This window comes from Simochromis diagramma, unplaced genomic scaffold (assembly GCF_900408965.1).
Source record: "Simochromis diagramma unplaced genomic scaffold, fSimDia1.1 OVJJ01000421.1, whole genome shotgun sequence".
NCBI lineage: Eukaryota > Metazoa > Chordata > Actinopteri > Cichliformes > Cichlidae > Simochromis > Simochromis diagramma.
Genome location: NW_024387250.1, coordinates 10,619,877 through 10,638,372, shown reverse-complemented (window position 1 = coordinate 10,638,372; position 18,496 = coordinate 10,619,877). Strand labels below are relative to the sequence as shown.

General features: G+C 39.5%; 2 protein-coding genes across 4 annotated transcripts in view; one reads left to right on the top strand and one right to left on the bottom strand.

Annotated features, from left to right (window-relative positions):
• The first annotated feature begins 2,418 nt into the window (after window positions 1-2,418).
• On the top strand, window positions 2,419-10,652 carry il22ra2 (interleukin 22 receptor, alpha 2). Its single transcript, XM_040001203.1, has 6 exons — window positions 2,419-4,707; window positions 5,532-5,646; window positions 6,954-7,138; window positions 7,561-7,706; window positions 8,421-8,578; window positions 9,098-10,652. Exons 1-5 carry the CDS (start codon window positions 4,644-4,646, stop codon window positions 8,568-8,570), a joined length of 660 nt encoding a protein of 219 aa, XP_039857137.1. The 5' UTR covers window positions 2,419-4,643; the 3' UTR covers window positions 8,571-8,578; window positions 9,098-10,652.
• A 20-nt stretch (window positions 10,653-10,672) lies between these two features.
• The window catches only part of map3k21 (mitogen-activated protein kinase kinase kinase 21), a 29,055-nt gene continuing 21,231 nt past the window's right edge, over window positions 10,673-18,496 (bottom strand). For 2 of the 3 annotated variants that reach the window (XM_040001198.1, XM_040001200.1), the window contains exons 6-10: window positions 17,815-17,937; window positions 15,650-15,800; window positions 14,841-14,935; window positions 13,911-14,744; window positions 10,673-13,820 (exon numbers count right to left, since the gene is read on the bottom strand). In XM_040001198.1, coding sequence (XP_039857132.1) covers window positions 13,447-13,820; window positions 13,911-14,744; window positions 14,841-14,935; window positions 15,650-15,800; window positions 17,815-17,937 — 1,577 coding nt within the window. In that variant the 3' untranslated portion in view covers window positions 10,673-13,446. The remainder of the gene's footprint in view (window positions 13,821-13,910; window positions 14,745-14,840; window positions 14,936-15,649; window positions 15,801-17,814; window positions 17,938-18,496) is intronic. The other variant, XM_040001199.1, reaches the window with a different exon arrangement.

Genomic DNA, 18,496 nt, shown 5'->3' with positions numbered 1-18,496 from the left:
ACACTTTTCGCTTTGGTTTTTCAATTTTCAGGAAGAATGTGCTTTTTCTTGTTTATTCTTCTTTTTTTTTTTTTTTTTTTTTTTTTTTTTTTTTTTTTGTGCAACATTGTATTATCCTTAAATTTCACATGACAAAGGTTGGGTCTAATTACCAGTTTAAAGGGACTGTATGATTGCAGTTTGTTTTTATGTGATGTTTTTGTTTTTTGTTTGTTTATTTTAACTTGCCAAACAATTCAACCCTTGCACTAGATTATTTTTTTAATGTGCATTTCTTAAACAGACAATGGAGAATAGTGAAAATGGCATGCTGTGAAGGCCCAGCTACAATCAAACCTAGAACTCATTACAGTGACATGCTCTATACCCAATAATGCTGTGCTTTTTATCTGATTATCCCTTGTAATAACATACTTCATATATAAAAAGTAATACAATGTGGTTATGTCATTATGTCCAATTTACTAATGCCGTTTAATGCACTTGTCTGGTCTCCGTTGTGCAATTTCAATAAATTGTGGAACTGTGAATTTGCATCTGTCCTGTTCTTATAAAGGCAGTTAATCTATGTGACAGATTAACTGACGTTAATGTCAAACATCATGCAACAATTTTATGCTGTTACTGTACGTGGATATTATGCATTAAGGAAGGGAAGTTGACATTTGCAGTGTCATTATGTTGATTGTTTATTGTAGTGGGGCTTACAGTAGTAGTATAAATCACTTTATCAGTTTTGTCACCATGTAAGGGAAGAAATGCTCATGCCTGTGGTATTTTGACATTTAAGCTGCCCAAGCTGTTCCTCGGCATCCAGTAACACCAGTAACAGGCGGGGGACCTCCTTTGTGTTTGTGTGTCTGTTGTGTTTCCTTCCTCTTTGCTTTGTGTGGGTAAAATAGACACCTTCTTTTTATTCTGCCGGTAACAGATTTCATTATCTGTGTCTTCACAGGCTTATCAGATGAATTCCTGCAAAACCAAATCAGAGTTAAAAAACGTGTTTAATGTGCTGAAATCAATTTCAGTTGAAATTTAGTTTTAACAAAGTTGATATAGCCAAAATGTATTTTATGTCAATTACAGCCTGTTTGTATTCATCCTTCTTCTTAAAACAAAATGCCACTATCACCAATTATAACCAGATCTTTTAATCGTAACTTTTAACTCTCTTTACCATTTATCCATTTATTTAAATACTACTGTTGCCTTTTTATTCTCTATTAATTTCACCCATTTAACCATTTGCCTGCTGCACTTTTCACACATTACTTTTAGGCCCTTGTTGCTACCTTATAGTGTCACCATTTAACCATTACTTTTAGAAGCAAGTACTCATAGCCTTTATTCTTAAGAGCTTTAAAAAGCTATTAGACTCCATTAGACTTGTTCAAATAAATGGAGCTTTTAACACCCTAAGGTTAATTAAGGAGTTCCACACGGTTTTGTACCAGGCCCAGTGTATTTGCATTATACATGTTTTAGGCAGTGTTGTACATCTTCACTGATATGCAATGATACCCAGCTGCAGATATCTATAAAGCCCAGTGACACACCAATTCGACTGCAAGAATGTGTTAAAGACAAAAAGGCCTGAATGACTAAAACTTATAAATTCAGATACTTTAAGAGGTTTTTTTTGTTTTGTTTTGTTTTTTTAATCACGATTTTAGAGTTGGTGTGTTCGATTTTCTTTTAACTTCAAAATTCAATGAATGTAATTTACATTTGTATATTTCTTGCTCTCAGCTACTTTAACCTTTCACCCACAGCATTTAAGTTTTTACTGTTTGCTACTTATTAGGCTACTTTGCTGACATCTAATATTAGCTTTTGAAGCGCGTATGTTTGTCTGTTTTACCTGCTTTAATATTTTACCAAATGCATTTCATCTTTTCTCCATTGATCTATTACTAGTATCCAGAATTTATCCTTTACTTTATTCAACTTCTTATTTTATTTTGTTATTTGTTTTTACTTTTAGATGCTATCTCATGTGTTGCATATACTTTGTTTATTGAAACACTATTTGATTCAATAGATATAAGCTTACACATTTTACTGCTATGTTTAAATTTTGCCATTTATTTACATACTTAGTTAATTTGTTGCTTATTTATTACTTCCAGGAACATATTGTCCATGACACTTTTACCACATTCAATATTAATAGCTAACAAATTAAATGAGCTTAACATTTACACATACCATGTAGCTGCTTAATATGTATTTGTTACTTTTTTTCAAACTTTTATCTGCATATCCACAAATTGTAGCTTTCAACTTTAAATTTGTTGTTAAACAGTATGTTTGATTTTTTTTCAATTACTTTTAACTATTTCAAATGTTAATTTCGACTTACGTTTTTCACAACTACTTTAATATGTAGTAGAGTGTAACCAGTTATCGGTATACCAGTTAATTCGTATAAAAAAACGTTTTACATTTTGTTTTGTTTTAAATTAAATTAATATTTTTCAAATCCTGAAAGGCTGCTGAAGGGTTTGCCCCTGTGCTAAATTATGAAGAAAAAGAAAAGATGAAGTTTAGCTGCAATAATGTCAAATAAAATAATAAAGTAATTTGCATAGGTTCATGTTCTGCATTACCTAATAACAGCTGCTATAAATACTCACTGGTGGCAGTATACCTGATAATGAACACAGAGTGGAAATATGAAGTGTGATGAAAAGGGGCAGGTCATGCATAGGAAATCATTATGTAACAGATTTCCAGTAAACTCTTACACAAGGATTAGCATTGCTTATAACTGGGTAGACCAGAAATGGGGCAGTGTGGTAATCCTCCTGAACGACAGGGAACCAACAAAGGCCTTAGCAGGAGTAACCTACATCTGAGTTACTAAAGGTGTTTCCATGTTGACACTGAGATTAATGGGAAATGCACCATTTCGCACAATGCACTGCATTATACAGAACTGTGCAAAAGTAGTGAGTTAACCCAATTCTTCTAAAGAGCCAGAGTTTCTTGTATTTTAAAAAAACAAACAAACAAACAAAGTGATCTTGAGCAATAGATTACTTAAATTCTCCAGTCTTTCTAAATGACCATGTCTGTGTTTTTGCTTCAATATTGGCTGGTTTTTCATTCATTTTTAGATGAGGTGGGAATCACCAGACACCCACATTATTATTATTATTATTATTATTATTATTATTAGCACAATATTTCACTCACAATATGAAATTAATGTGACTTTTAACATTTTCCAATATGCTGACCAAGTTTCCTGTTATACAGTAATGTAACCAGAATGCAACCAACAGCCAGCCAGTTGAGTTCCCTCACGTTGTGCTCATTGACAAAGATGGCAACATGTTAGAAAACTGTCTGCATTTAGAAAATAGACCATATTTATTTGCAAACCTTCAACAATCTCCCTGAAAGTGATTTTAGTCAATCCAAGGCAGACAGCGACTTCTTTTGGAAAGTTCACCTCTTATCAGGTAACCCGTTGAATGGCTTTGGACAACTATTTAGTCGCCACAATCTGTCACAGAATGTGAAGAAATTCAACACAGTCACCACGCAGCCACTTATTCTAGATGCAATGAAGTTGCTGTCCTATTTTTGCTGGGGTGTCTAAGCCATTAGCTTCGAATAAGTTTCCTTAGCTAATGTTATCTCAGGAGGAGTAGTATTCCCAGAGTATTTTAATTTATTTAATAAAATATCAATATTTGGTGTCCTTGTATTGACACAATTTTGCCAAACAAAATATTGTAATTTTAAGTTGTGTTGATGTTTTTTCACCCAATTTTTTTTTTATTTTCAAATTTTAGTCCAGTCCTTGAACCTGCCCACACTTAGCAAATAGCCAGTTTTAAATCAGAGCCTTCTACACTTTGTTATTGGCAGCCTATCACAAAGGCATACAATCTGATTTCTTTAGTGAATATACAAAGATGCCAAAGATAACAGTTTGGCAGGCATAAAGTGGTATTTTCTGCCAACAAAGTGATTTGTAAAGAGCTATAAGGTGAAAACTTCTGTCCCTAAAAAAATTGAGGAAACTGGATAAGTGCTGAAAAAGAAGTTGCACTGCTAAAAAATGGAATAATGAACACAGAAAGGTGCCATCAGATTGTGGTACCAACAATACATCGCAAGCATCAGATTGGCAACAGCTTAATTTTTAAGCATGACCGAAATCCCAAACACACTGCTAATGCAGTAAAAGCAGTTTAGAAGGAGTTTCAGTAAACCCATTTTCCTAGCAGAATACAAAGAATGAGGGGGGACTCAAGTATCCTCAGGTTTACTGCTATTGTAAGAGCTTTGTGTCTTTTGTGTTTTAAAATTGACTTTGGCAGGAATGACCCAGCAAAGTCATGATATTCAATACTTTAGCACACATTAGGGTGGCACACGAGTAACGTGATCTGACGCTTTTTTGTTTTGGATCCTTTTGTACGATTTGTAAAAAAACACAGGAAAAAAAAAAACATCTTATTACATCAAATAAGTAACACTATATCCTATATCTGTTCCAAAATGCCATATAAGGAACGCTAGGGGAAGTTGATGGCATGTTAAAGGCAAGGGTGTTTCCAACAGCACCAGTCCAGTGTGGCTCGTTGTGAACATTTGCACGTTGGTCGTCCACAAACCACATAAACACCATGACATCTCTCCTGCTTGGGGCAGCGCTGCTGGGCAACTTGGGCATCTCTGTCACAGCACAAGGTAATTTCTTAGAATTTATTTCTCTGTATTTTTAATTTCCATGTAAAACATGTGGTTTAGGGCTGTTCTTGGTCTAAAGTTAGGCTGATTTACATCTGCCTCACCTCACTGCTCCCATAATGAAACCAAGAAGTATAACTTTACTGGTGCCACAGAAAACCAAACCAACCAATAGGAGAACTTACAGCATCTTCTGCTAGAAATCTACTTTTTCATTACCTTTTCCCTAGTCTAAAATTCATTAGTAAATCCTGAACAACTGAAACACACTTTCTGAGTGATTATCAAAGTCTAGACTTGTTGAAATAAAGAATGAAGTGTAATGTTATTGTTGGGAATGAAAACAAAGTTGGTCCGACGCTGCTGTGTTTGTTCAGAAAGAACAACAGACAAAGGTGTGAGAAAAAGATGATTTTTGCCATGAGAATTATTTGTATTGTTTTGTGTGTTTGGGGTTTTTTGTTTGTTTGTTTGTTTTTTTTACTAATAATTTAACTGCAGTGTGATAAGTTTGGACAGGAGCTGCTGTTGATCTTTTAGAAATGTTAAAAGCATCTTCTTCTTTGCAAGTTGCCCTCTATAAAATCCATGCAGCGTAATGTGAAAAGCTTAGAAAACTCTTACTAAATTCTGGGGTTCAGTGCCTTTCAGAGTGTAAAATTAACAGATATTATATGTTGTCATTTACCTTTACTGTATTTACTATACTATTATTCTGTGTATGTGATCATTATCTTTACTATGTTTCTGAATAATACACATTAGTATGGACATTCTCTTTGCATAAACCCAGACTGTTCTTCATTATGTTTTCACACTTCCAGTGATACTGCCTCGACCCAGCCAGGTGAGGTTTGACTCAGTGGACTATAAAAACATCCTGAACTGGATTCCACCCACCACGAACTCTTCTCTGCAGTACAACGTCCAGTGGAAGATGTGAGAGGACACACACACACACACACACATACACACGTGCAGGAGCATAGTTTCAACTACAAAAAAGGAAGCAAGACTCTTTTACAAGTAACAGTCCTGCATGATATTGAAAATATCAAAATAAAAGCATTCATTCAGCAGCGAAACATTGCCTCTTCTGCATTACATCTGATCATTGTATCATTATTGCTGATGTATCAGCAAATGAAGTGTTTTGCAGTTAAGGTGGAACTTACTGAGTTAGACTACATGGAGTAAAGTACTGACTCGTGCCACGAAGCTCCTGACATACAGTTTTTTTTGCTGAGTTTTGGAGTAGGGCTGGGTATCAATTTTGATTTCTATAACAGATTCAATTTCGATTCACAAGGTCTCGATTCGATTTGATTCGATTCAATTTCACTGGGACAGTCAGAAACATAATTCTGATCATTTGTCAGTACATATCCATATTTTTTTAATATCTAGGTATAAAAACAAAGCTGACACTTGTCAGACTTCATCGGAGGTGTAAGCGTCACAGCAGACACCTTTGTAACGGAGGATAAACCAAAGAAAAACATGAAGGAGATTTTCGAGTCCTGGCTTTTTATAGCAGATAACCGCCTTAAAATAATCTGCAGCAGATCAAAAACAGAAGAAAATCATGAATCAATATATGAACATTACCTGATGCTGCTGAAGTGAAGCAGAGCAAAGTTATGGAGGTTTTATTAGAGACACAACTAAGCCTTTGCAGTTTGGCATAATTTGTAAAAGTTTACATTTCTTCGGTATTGAACAGCAGAAATGAGGCTTTCTTGTCAGCGGTCATTTTTGAAAAAGACTAAACAAAACAGCGGCCGACAGCGCTGAACACAGCGGTAGATTGGTGCGAATAAGCCGGAGAATAATGCAGAAAACTGAGATTTGAGATCGGAAACTGGTCTCGAAGTACACCGAGAGAGAGAGCTGTGGAGGAAGTGTGATTTTATGGTGGTGGAAGCAAAACTGCAAAAGTAAGAGGGAATTCATGACGACGTTTTTCAAACGTGAAATGTAGTTTTGATCTTCTTGCTGTTGGTTCAATGAATTTCGGTTGGAGAGTGACGAAACCTGCAGCTTCTGAATCTGTGAGATGTCAGCAGCAGAACTCTAGAAAAGATGTGAATGTTTAACATGAATCCAATTGGAGTGTAGAATATTTCTAATCTGAGTATCAGAGTCAGAGTATCTGTGTTAATATTATTGCAGCACCATCAGTAGGATGCTGGGTAGGTTGCACAGGATGAAATAACCATCCTCTGTGTTTATGTCTTCTCCCTCAGTTATGGCGAGCCCGAGTGGATCGATGTGCCAGGCTGTCAAAAGATCCGGAAGCACCACTGTGACCTCAGCGACGTGACCTCTGAGCCCAGAGAGTGGTACTACGCCAGAGTTGGTGCTGTGTCTGTGGCCACCAGCAGCAAATCAGCCTGGGCCCTCTCCCCCAGATTCAGCCCGCGTTGGGACAGTGAGTGTTTACACAACTTCTCGCATCATTGTCTGCATCCTCTTTCCGTTCGTTCTCACTTCCCCAAACTGATGCAGGAACATATGGCAGCAAGCACAGCCTGAAGCCAGGTGCACAGACACTCATGAGCTGGTTCAGCTATTTAAATAGAGCATAACAAAGATCTAAGTTAAGTTAAAAAATGCTCTCTCCAAACTATATATAACTAATGTCAGATAAAAAAAAGCTCCAAAGTTCAGGTTGCATTGTCTTGCAATCCAATCACAGTCACATGACTTCTTTAGACTTCCCTCTTTAAGTTAAAAACAACAGCAGCATACTCTCCGCTGCTTCCTCTCTTTTCCTCTGCGTTGCTTCACGCTCTCACAACTGTGTGTTCATCGCTCTGCGGATAAGCTCAAAGAAATTTGTTTCCCATGCAGCCAAAATCAGCCCCCCTGTGCTGAGACTGAATGTAACCGAACAACCAGCCATTGTGGTCCGAGTGAAGCCCCCCCGAGACCTGGTCCGGAAGCTGCACAGCAATTTGTACTACAAGATCTACTTAACACACCCCAGTGGAGAAGAAGTACGCACACACACTCACACCAAACACCCTGCTGCGCATCCATCTCCACACTGATTAGGCCGGGTTTATTTTAGACTCATTACATCCTGAATGTAATTCCATGGGAAAACTGTGTTTGATTTGTGCACTTGTGATAAATTAATCACACTTAAGTGGGATTAATTTAAGTCAGAACAGCTGAACATGCTGAAATCTCTACATTTCCCCAATTTTAGCACACGTTTCAACATTTAAGAATGAAATAATAATCAATAATCGCTGCATTTTCTCTATGATAAGCATCTTTTTTTCTCCAGGTTTCACTGTAAACATTAGTAAATTATTCATTGTCAATTCATTTCTCGCTGTTTGTGACACTCAAATGGAAGGTGGCGTGCAGTTTTTTTTTCCACAAACACAAACAGTTGCCGTCACAGCAGTATGCAAAAATTTATTTGTTTTTTTTCCCGGAGCTTAGAACAAATAAAATTGAAAGGTTACAGTGGAATCGGTGCACAGTTCCAAAATAGAGAAGGAAGAAGAGGAAGAGCAGCAAAAGATGATTGACAAAACAAGAACAACAACAAAAAGAAGAACAAAACAACTTGCATTTTTTCCCCCCTGTAGTTCTTGAAATTTTCTGTCAAACTGCACCACCTGTTGCTTCCAGCCGCCCGTTACCGCTGAGGGCTGGTGGACACTCACTGTCTCTCTCTTTATCTCTCTCTCCTTTAGGAGGTGTTTGACATGAAGTGCTGTTCTCACAAGCTGACTCTGAAGGGCCTGAATCACAGAGAAGAATACTGCCTCCAAGCTCAGATCGTCCTCCCTCTGCAGGGCAAGCACAGCGCCCGCAGCTCTCTGAAATGCGTCACTACCCTCTGACAACACAGGTATGAAAACACATTCCCTCATATCACATCATTGCATCGTATCATGTCGTGCCGGCTGCAGGGTAGAGATGTATCTAGCTCCTGTAGATCATTACCACAGATGCAAATTCCTGCCACAGCGCAAAGCCGCCATATCTGTGAGAAACTGTTGCAGGTGTGCGTTTTAGTTGCCTGCACACCGACCCGTTGGAGAGTATTGTTGATGACCAACAATACTGCTGCAACAAAAGATCACCCGGATGAGACGTCTAGTATCATTTGTCACATCACAATCGCCCGAGGCTTTGAGATAGAGGGAGGGAGGGGAAAGAAACACCCTGGAGGAGTAATCCTATCATGAGTCTGTACATGATGACAGTAATTACCCCAGCTCACCCCACCCTTTTCACCATATTTAGATCTTTTAGAGAGACAAAACAGAACTGCTCCGTTTGCTGATTTCCTTCTCTGCATTTCGTTGCCTTGTACTTGTGACATGTGCAATGACAATAAAGTTGAATTCTATTCTCTTTTCTGCAGACACAGCGTCGGCCATCCCTTCAGCTTTATGTATCCATCGCTACCTCGACGGCCACAGCCACACACATCCGTGCAAGTAAAAGTGATGCACTTTATTGTACAAAGCATTAAAAGCCTCATATGAAGGCAAACTTTCACGTTCACCGGAAGAGGATTGCTTTTGTTTTTTTAAACTTAAAGAGTATTTTTTTTAAATTTTTTCTATTCATGGCAAAATATTCTGAACTCATGAGCCACCCGGTAGATTCATCTACTGATCGCAGCCAGAGCTCCTGTTTTGGAGTTTTCTGTCTAACGGGCAGTCAAAAGTGGTGACAGGCAGCTTTTCCTCTCCATAAATCATAAAAATATTATTACAATCTGGTGTGCTCGTTCACACATGGTCAAGATATATTTTCAACTTATGTCTGTTTCCTCATTCCTCTCGCACGCAGTCCAGCAGTGAGGATCGGCGAATGCTGCTTTAACGTCTTTAAGAGAGCTTTTTGTAAAGAAAAAAACTCTGCTAAAAGAAAACTGTATGAGAATGTACTGTGCCAAATGTATCACACTACAAATAAAATCCACTGTTGAAATTGACCTCCGTCCTGTAAGTTGGACCCTTTTTGTACAAACAGTAAAGCTGGTGGTGTTTTCGCAGTTTTCTCATCGTCTTCTCCTCTTTGTATTTTATTGCCTACAAAGGTATAGTGTTACGCCTATTTGTGCAGCCATGAATATATAGTTTTTTTAAATTAAAGCTCAGTAATATGCAGAAACAGCAACTTTGATTCTAGTGTTTTTTTTTTTCTGGTGTTACTCTGTTGTGGTAGTTTAGATTTATTCCAAGACGACAGTGAATACAAACTTAAAGGACAGAGTCACCATAGTGGTGCCTTCAGATTTCAAGAGTCAGACTTTTTAACTGTGGCTAGGAGTCTACATAATACTTTGAAATATAGGGGAGAAAAAAACCTACGATATTTTTTATACTTATGTGTCGTATAATAATATAATCTGTGCACTTAGCTTGCTTGTTAAGGAAGATTTAAAAGTAGCGACTGAACCCTCTGAGGTCATCAGGGGTGACTGACTTGCAGTTGAGCTTCAAACCATGTGTTTTTGATGGTTGTCTAAGAATGATTACTTTTTCTTTTACCCTGAATGGCAGGACTTTGGAAAATAATAATAATAAAAATCCATGTTCTGATGGTGTAGGTCTGGGCTTTGGGTCTTCACCAACAGTAGCTTCACCTCACTGCGTCAGAAATTAATTTAGTCTTGTGTTGTTGCTACTTTCCCATTCATAGCTGTGAAAAAAAGACCATCTCATGAACTTTACTGTCTTGTCTTTGAATCTGGGCCCTGTCCTTTAACCATCCAGTCTTTGTGCCACGCTTTGGTGGGTTTGCTTCTGTAGGCAGAGGCAGCTTTCAGCTTTTTGAGGGTTTCACAGCATCTTCGGGAACTTTTGAACATCATGCAGAACTACTAGTTGAATCGAATCCCCATAAATCATCTTCAGATGACACAAAAAACTGAAATTATATTTTAAACTGTGTTTGGAAAAAAAAAAGAAAAACAAGACCAATGACATTAGTCTCGACTTAGACTTTATTGAAAACATTGATAAACTGGATACTCTTCATCAATCAGGCATGAAATGACAAATACTGTAATGATATCAAACAGCGCTCACTGAAACAGACGTACTCTAAGCTCAATGTGACACAGTCAGCGTGACACGTGTTCAGTGATTTAAAGGAAGCACTGCATTTAACAGGAAGTTCTCATTTGATTGGGAGGGCGGTGGGTCTTTCAGCTACAGTGCTTCACACTGAGGATCTTTGTGGCGTTTTCATGTGGAGTCGCCTTCTTTGTAGGAACTCCTCACTAGCAGCTAGTTCATTTAGTAGTTTTGGTCCTGAGGACTGAGAGGCCTTAGTGCTGATAGAGCTGAATTTTGGTCCTGTAGCCACACAGCCTGAATGTGCAGTGTCTGGATTCACGAATATTATTGCTGCAGTTTGTAAAATATATTGGCATGTGTGTCTGGGAATGTTTCAGGTCTGCAGTGTTATAGCAGCAGTGCATGCTGGTGTTTATAGATGCCCTTAATTTATTTCACTTTTAACAGCCCTATGATCAGTAAGGCCCTTTACAGTGTTTAGAGCTGCTCTGAATTCAGTGGTCATAAAACACAGCAACACAGGAAATGATAAAATGCCACAGTGAGATACACATGAGCAATCAGTTATATTTACACCATTTGGAAATTCATATCTTTTAGTAAACGAATACTTGAGTGGGCCACTTTTATATTCAATTTACTCACTAAACAATTACAGGTGGCATTGGGTCCAGCATATATCCTTCATTATCAGCTCTGCATACTGTCAAGTTCACACAAGTCTGGAAGACACATGTTGACAAATCAACGTCCAAAGCCCTTTGTGAATACTGAGGAAAACTAGCATGATCATGAAAGGCAAACGGTGTCTTGACTCGGAATATTTTCTAAATGCAAAAACCTTTTGCTTAACATTGTATAAAAAGTGTACAAAGAGAAACAAATACAACCGACAACCTGACTCAACTAAACGTTAAAACCAGTTACATGTAACAGCGCTATCACAGAATCAAACCAACCAAACTGGGGCTGATTTCTATGACTGAGTGACCGAGCTTTTAAACGACAAAGCTGAAAGGCACACATTTATCAGGTTTACAGTACAAGTATTGCAGTTTTGTGCAGTTGATGCTCTAAACGGTAAGTAAACACTCTCCTGTGTGCACATTTATGGGCTTTGTAGAAATCCTAAACATCCAAGCAGTTTATTTGGGTTTTCCCTCACATGAACATTCACGGCTGATGCGTTCCTCCCGCTCTGCTGCAGTGTGCCAAATAAAGACAATTTTAACAAAGAAAAAAACATCTATAAATACTCCATATTCCATATTATCAACACATGACCACAACTCCTAAACGAGAAGATTCCAGGTCTGCTTTGTAGGACTTCCAGTTTTCTACCCGCATTCAGGGAATTCTGGGTGGAAACACACATGCATCTCTACCCGGGTCCAGTATGTAATCTACCTCGAGACAGCGTGGCCTCATGGTAACACGTGACGTAGTCCAGAAATGTGATCTGTTCCTGTGTACTCATGGACAGCAATTAAATATGTGACAGTAACCCCGACTGCAAAACTCAAGTGTTTCAAAAGGAAGTGTAACAGAGCTTTAAAACATGGCTCAGCTGTTTTATTTGAACCTAAACCACAATCTGTGTTTAAACCTAAACCTAAGATTTTGGTCTGAATCTTAACCATACAAACATGAATCGTGTCTCTTAAGTGAATGCCACCATCTTCCCCTTCCTAGGGTGGACTACGCTACAATTTGTAATCATGAACCTCATCATAAACTCTCCTCAGACTGTGTGACAGATGTTTTTGTGCATACAAACAAACAAACAAACAAACAAACAAAAAAGAAAACATTTTTCTTCATGAACACAAATTAACAGACACATTTCTCGACTACTCCACGGACTCTTCGAAAACCCCAATCTATTGCCCAAGAACAAACTGTACTGCAGCATTGCTGCCTCAGTCATGAAACAGCATTAATGCCATATAAAAGAAAACAAAACTGCCAGCATTAGGCCGATAAAGGATTAAAAGAAATATTTACAAACAAGGCATAGTATATTTTTGTTCAATGTTTTAAGGGTACATGCATGCATGATTTTTAAGTCAAAAAAAAAAAAAATTTAAAAAATCTAAAAGCGTGATCACACTTTTTTGAAACTGACATGGAATGTGTGTCCTGTTGGTTTCTAAGGTAAGGTCAAGTCTCTTCATATTAAATTACCTATAAAAATATATATATAAATAAAAAGGTGAGGGTATTGTGTTGAGAAAGCTGCAGCAGCGGTCAACGTTTAGCTGCACCGATAGAACGAGAAAGGAAAAGGGTGGGGGGGTGACAAGAGCGAGGAAAGGATGGGGAAACAAAGGCGGCAGTCAAGCACCGAGATGATCACAGGAAGAGCTGCTGATCCATCTCTGGAAAGTTCTGCCTTGGTTTCAGAACCCCGTGTGTGTGTGTACTAGAAAGAAACACACTGGAACACCTGTGACTCAGGAATTTTCTAAAAGCCTCAGACTCTGCTGCAGTCTAGAACATAGAATATGTGCTAGAACTGCGACAAAGCCGTTTCTATCGCTCTGTATAGAACTTCATCAAATAGAAACAAAGGCAGCCTGCTTCTAAACCCTCCAGGAGTTCTGTGTGTGTAAGTTCTGAACATTCTAGGCTGTGAGCAACAAGCTACAACCACCAGCAAGCAGCTCGCTTCTCGAGACTTCTAAGAGAGGAACTCTTTGTCCAGCTCAAAGACAGAGGGCCGTGCAGGAGAGCTTTGAATGCGGCAGAGCGGCACGGTGCAGTCTCGTTTCTGGCCCTCGGTGTCCATGTCCAGCAGGGAGCAGCCCATCCCTACCTCAGAGGACAGCATCACGTTTAGGTTCTGCGCCGTCTTTTCTCCGGAATAGTGACCCAGGGAGTAGCTTTTGTTGCGTCCTCGCAGCAGAGCCCAGGTGTGGGGTTTGGCCCTGAGTGACACTGGCCGCGGTCTTGTGAAGGCCTCTCCACCAGAGGGCTTTTCTGGCCCTCCATCCTTCTCTTGTTTCTCCTGCTTCTTTTGTGTGACTGGAGGAGGCAGAGCGGGCAGGCCATTGGCTGTGAACAAACAGGGAGATGCATTTTTGGAGTGGGAATCCTTTTTAAACCTGTATATACAAGTTTTCTCACTTTTTGTTAGTTACTCACTGTTGTGGTTGGTGGTGTATTTCTTTCTGCGTAGACGTGCTGCTGGGTTGTGGTTGGTCTGCTCTGGCGGCTGGCTTTGGGTTTGCACCGCTGTCTGCGTTTTAGCTGCAGTCTTGTTACTCTGGCCTTCTGGAACTGCTGCTGGGCTGCATCTGGATGGCTCTGTGTGATGATTGACAGCCACATGCTCAGCCTTCACAGGGTTAGACTCCGACATCTCCGCTTCAGACTGTAAGAGACACTTGGTGGAGTTGTACTCCATGATGGCTGACATGGAAATAAGATTGACAGGTTGGGGGGAGTTGTGGTTTGACGTTCCCTCGTCTTTACGGGAGCGACCGCTTGGTGGTGAGGTGCTGCGGCGGAAACGGGTTGCGCGTTGAAACAGGCCCTCTTTCTTTTTCTTCTCTTTCTCCTCTTTCGGGGGCTCGCAGTCTTCGCCAGCAGCTGAGTTTTTCAGGGCTTCCCTGATGTCATAACCGAGCACAACCGAAGCCAGCAGCGAACCGCAGCCATACAGCACAGCGTCGGTCTTGCGGCGACCTGATGTCCTTTTCAGGCTGTTGGTGGGTGTAAGCTGTGGGGTAGTTGAGGTGGATGAAGTGGATGTGGTGGTATAAGGGTCGTCTGGAGTCTCTGGTTGGCCGCTCTGACCTGCTAATCCCACTCCAGCATCTCCTGTCACGCAGTTTCCACCAGGGCAAATCTGAGTCTGCTGCTCGTCCCTCCACAGAGGTAGATCGATGTACACCTGGTTGGGGAACTTGAGCTGCTTTGGTTTGGAGCTGCTGTCAGAACATTCCTGGGAGAAAGTCTCATCTTTACTGTTCCCTGCTAAAAACACAGGAGTGGAAATATCAATAAATACCTGCTCCTTATAAATCCAAGCACCATTTAAACAAATTTAATGTCAGCACAGTTTTAGCTCACCTTGTTCGGCAAACAGGGCAGCAAGAGGGACAGACTTCTGGGACTTCACCAGGCTGGTGGACCACGGGTTACTGCCATCTGACAGAGGACGCACTCTATAAAAAGAATTATTAGTGAGGTACACTGCAGAATTAGTTACATATCTAAAGAAAGTGTCTTCGTGTGTGCTATATGCATCGGCTTCCTGTCATTCTACTTTTCTATTTGTGACACATATGTGTGTCACACTGTGCCCATGCGATCCAACCATTATTGGACGGATGAGTTTCAGAGTGCAGCACAGTGCATGAAACTTTCCATCCTCTTACTATAATGATCGTAGCATATGATCATCTGTCTGTATATACCTCATCGCCTCTTTAACAGGTTGGCCAATCTGAGCGAAACTTTGCACAAACTTTATCACACGTACAGAGATTATTAACATCTAAATATTTTTATAAAAGGATTGATTATAAATTACAATTGTTTAGATTTTTGTATATATTATGTTCACTTCACCATCCCTGTGCGAATGCAATGTTACATTTTCTAACAGAACGTTTTTTGTTCTTTTTAAATTGTATGAGACTTTGAGATGTTTGACCATCTGCACTGCAGTCCTTTAGAGAAGCATACAAATGATGACTTCTTTACTTTTTTTTGGACTCTGCAAATGTAGCAGGAATCAGATACACAAAGAAGAGTCAAAAACTATTTCATCACTTTGAAAATTGGACTTAGACAAGCTTGTTTTGAAGTCTTCAACTACACAGCGCGAGTAAAACGTGACTGTCCTGCTTTTTTTCCTGTGTGTAAACACACTTCACCTCTGAGCGGCAGCAGGCCTCTCTTTGCTCTGTACTGAACTGGGTCCCCAGGTTCTTCCTTTCTTCTTGATTCCCTTTTTCACGTCATCAAACTCCTCTGGCCTGAAGGGGGAGCTGCGGCCCCACGTACGGTTGCTCTCATCTTGAGTAACTGTAAATGCAGAGATTGTTAAGTTTTACAAATAAACAAACCAATCAATCAACTCCTGCAAGCTGCTGTTGACCAAAAGACAGTCCTCACACGAAATATGGACTAGACATGTTAGTAGGATTATTAAATGTTTTCTGCCGTCTGTACAATCCTGGTATTAATCAATCCATAGAAGCATTATGAAGTACAGTGGTCCCTCGTTTATCGCGGGGGTTACGTTCCAAAAATAAACTGCGATAGTTGAAATCCACGAAGTAGCCAACTTTATTTTTACAATTATTATAGATGTTTTAAGGCTCGCTACACACTTTATACAGCCAATCAGGACGCAGAACACAATGCGTTGTAAGAAAAAAAACAAACAAAACCATGCAAAATTGCACCCAAAAAAAAAAAAAAAAAAAAAAAATCAGGAAAACGGCGAGGCTGCGAAAGGTGAACCGCGTTATAGCGAGGGACCACTGTACTTAAAAAACATTAGGTAAACACCGAACCCCTGGAGTACTGTTGTTCAAAAGTTATACACTAGATGGCTTTCGAGTCTTTTAATTTAATGTCTGATTCAGGAAGACTCAGAGTGAATATCATAATCATGACAGTGATAATCAGGTGTATATTAATTTTGCATAGAACAATTCAAAAAGAAAAACAACAGCAACCAATACCAGTGTTGTTTTAAGATCCGCTTACTGGTATTGGTTAGTTGTCATGAACTTCAGCAAAAGCAGCATCCACCAATTATGTCACAGCATCAGACAAGAGCCAAAGAAAGCTGCCACCAAATTCATTTGTAGAATTCAAAGACAACTAAAAAAAAGATAAACAGCTCCGTGGCCCATGTCTGCAGCATAAACTGTGTAGCTAATTTATTTGATTTTAAGGTTGATGAAAACATTTTTACAAGTAGAAAACACCAAAGTCTTGTTATGATCCACACATCAGATAAATGCTGTCAATCTGCAAGAGAAAAATCACTGACGGGAAACTTTAACCACTTTCAACACTTTAAGTTAGCCACACGTAACACACAGCACTCAGTGCTACTGGCAACGCCTCACGCTGCATGAGCGAAGCCAGTCTCCTTGCCTTTCCTCCTGAACCCAGAGTAGGCTGACACCTCGCTGGTCAAATCAACATCCTGTTGGTAAACATACAAACTGTCCCTCGGCCTGTGGGATGTCACTGAGGAGGGAAATGCACATGTTACAGCCTGAGCACTGTGAAACAGAGCATTTAATGCTACAAAACAGAAGGTGGAGTACTTCAGCCAGTGCTGCCATAAATAAGTCTAAATGTTTATCTGTTGGAATAAACATTTACACTTATATGTATGAATGAAATTTATGGCTGGTGCAAATAAAACTGACTTTAAAATGTGCAAGAAATAGGTGTCCATGTCAACAGGGCTGTTATTCAATTGCTATGTATCATATGGCTATGCATAAAGATTTAATAAAATGCTGAGGTAAATCAGTGTACACAACTGCAAATACATGATTCCTCATCAAGTGTACAATCCTGTGTGCACTAAATACAGGCTTCTAAAACACACCTCCTCCTTGGATAGCACAGACCTGTCTAATCTTGTAGCTCAAAGCATCAATTAAGACTAAGTTTAAACACATGGATCTGTATACAAATGTACGTCTTTTTTCTAGTACTCTGATTTTTCAGTGCCTCCTATGTTACAGAGAAGACCCCTATCTGTATTATCGCCTACCATAAATGCACAAGAGGAATTTGTCCCAGTTATTGCAGGGGCGTTGGTGTGTGACTAACACCTTTTTAAAACTGTTCAAACAACTGGCTCTGCCTCTGGAGCTTTTGTTCACATGGCTCTAGTCATTGTGCATGATACTGTTCCCATGTTCCCAGTTCCTGTGAAATTCTCAGAGCTGATGTGATTTCTTTGGTTCTTTTACACTTGAGCAGGCTGGACTCAAGGTAGGACAGTAAGCACGACTAAGAAAACCTGAGGGACTCTTTAATATGCAAAAACACAAACTGAACTTACGCTGAATGGCTCGTAGACGAGGGATAAGTGTGGGACTGCTGGGAGGAGAGGAGCTGGTACTGTGAAGGCTCCGCCTTTTGTCCATGGAGGGCGAAGCCTGCACGGTGATCTTATGCTGGAAGTCTGCAATATGCCGGACAAGTAAAACAGTTATTATAAACCCAGAGGAGTTACTGTTTGAGTGATTACAGTTTGATATGTATAGTTAGATTTTCCAACCAGTTCAAATGTTGCAAACACAACAACATCAGAGTGATTATTTAATCTGGACGTGTTAGTTTGCTTATTTTTTCTGAATAGTGTAGGCTAAAAGCTTGGAAAATACAATATGGTTTAACTTTTTTATTTTGCTACAGATGTATGGGAATGATGTGGCAAATACACCATTCTCATACAAGAACTATATACTGGGAAAACATGATTTGTCAAGCTCTGGAGTTGTTTTTGACAGGAGATTCCAAGAAATTCAAATACCAAATTAACTTCAAAGCTTTGACAGGCAGTGGGCAGGGCAAATCTCACTCTGTTTGTACCACTGAGTGATGGCACAAAGGGACAGAGAGGATCCATCCAGAGCGAGAACTCCAGTTTTAAAGCACTGCAATCCAATTTTTTTTTAAGTGCTATTACGGGGAAAAAAGGAAGGCTCATTTGTATCGTGAGGTTTGGATGTGGGAATATT

Excerpts from the sequence above, each read along its gene's own strand:
- il22ra2 (XM_040001203.1), top strand. The coding sequence starts at position 4,644 with ATGACATCTCTCCTGCTTGGGGCAGCGCTGCTGGGCAACTTGGGCATC. Across the intron at positions 4,708-5,531 it reads CATCTCTGTCACAGCACAAG|TGATACTGCCTCGACCCAGC; the intron begins GTAATTTCTTAG and ends TCACACTTCCAG. Across the intron at positions 7,139-7,560 it reads ATTCAGCCCGCGTTGGGACA|CCAAAATCAGCCCCCCTGTG; the intron begins GTGAGTGTTTAC and ends TTTCCCATGCAG.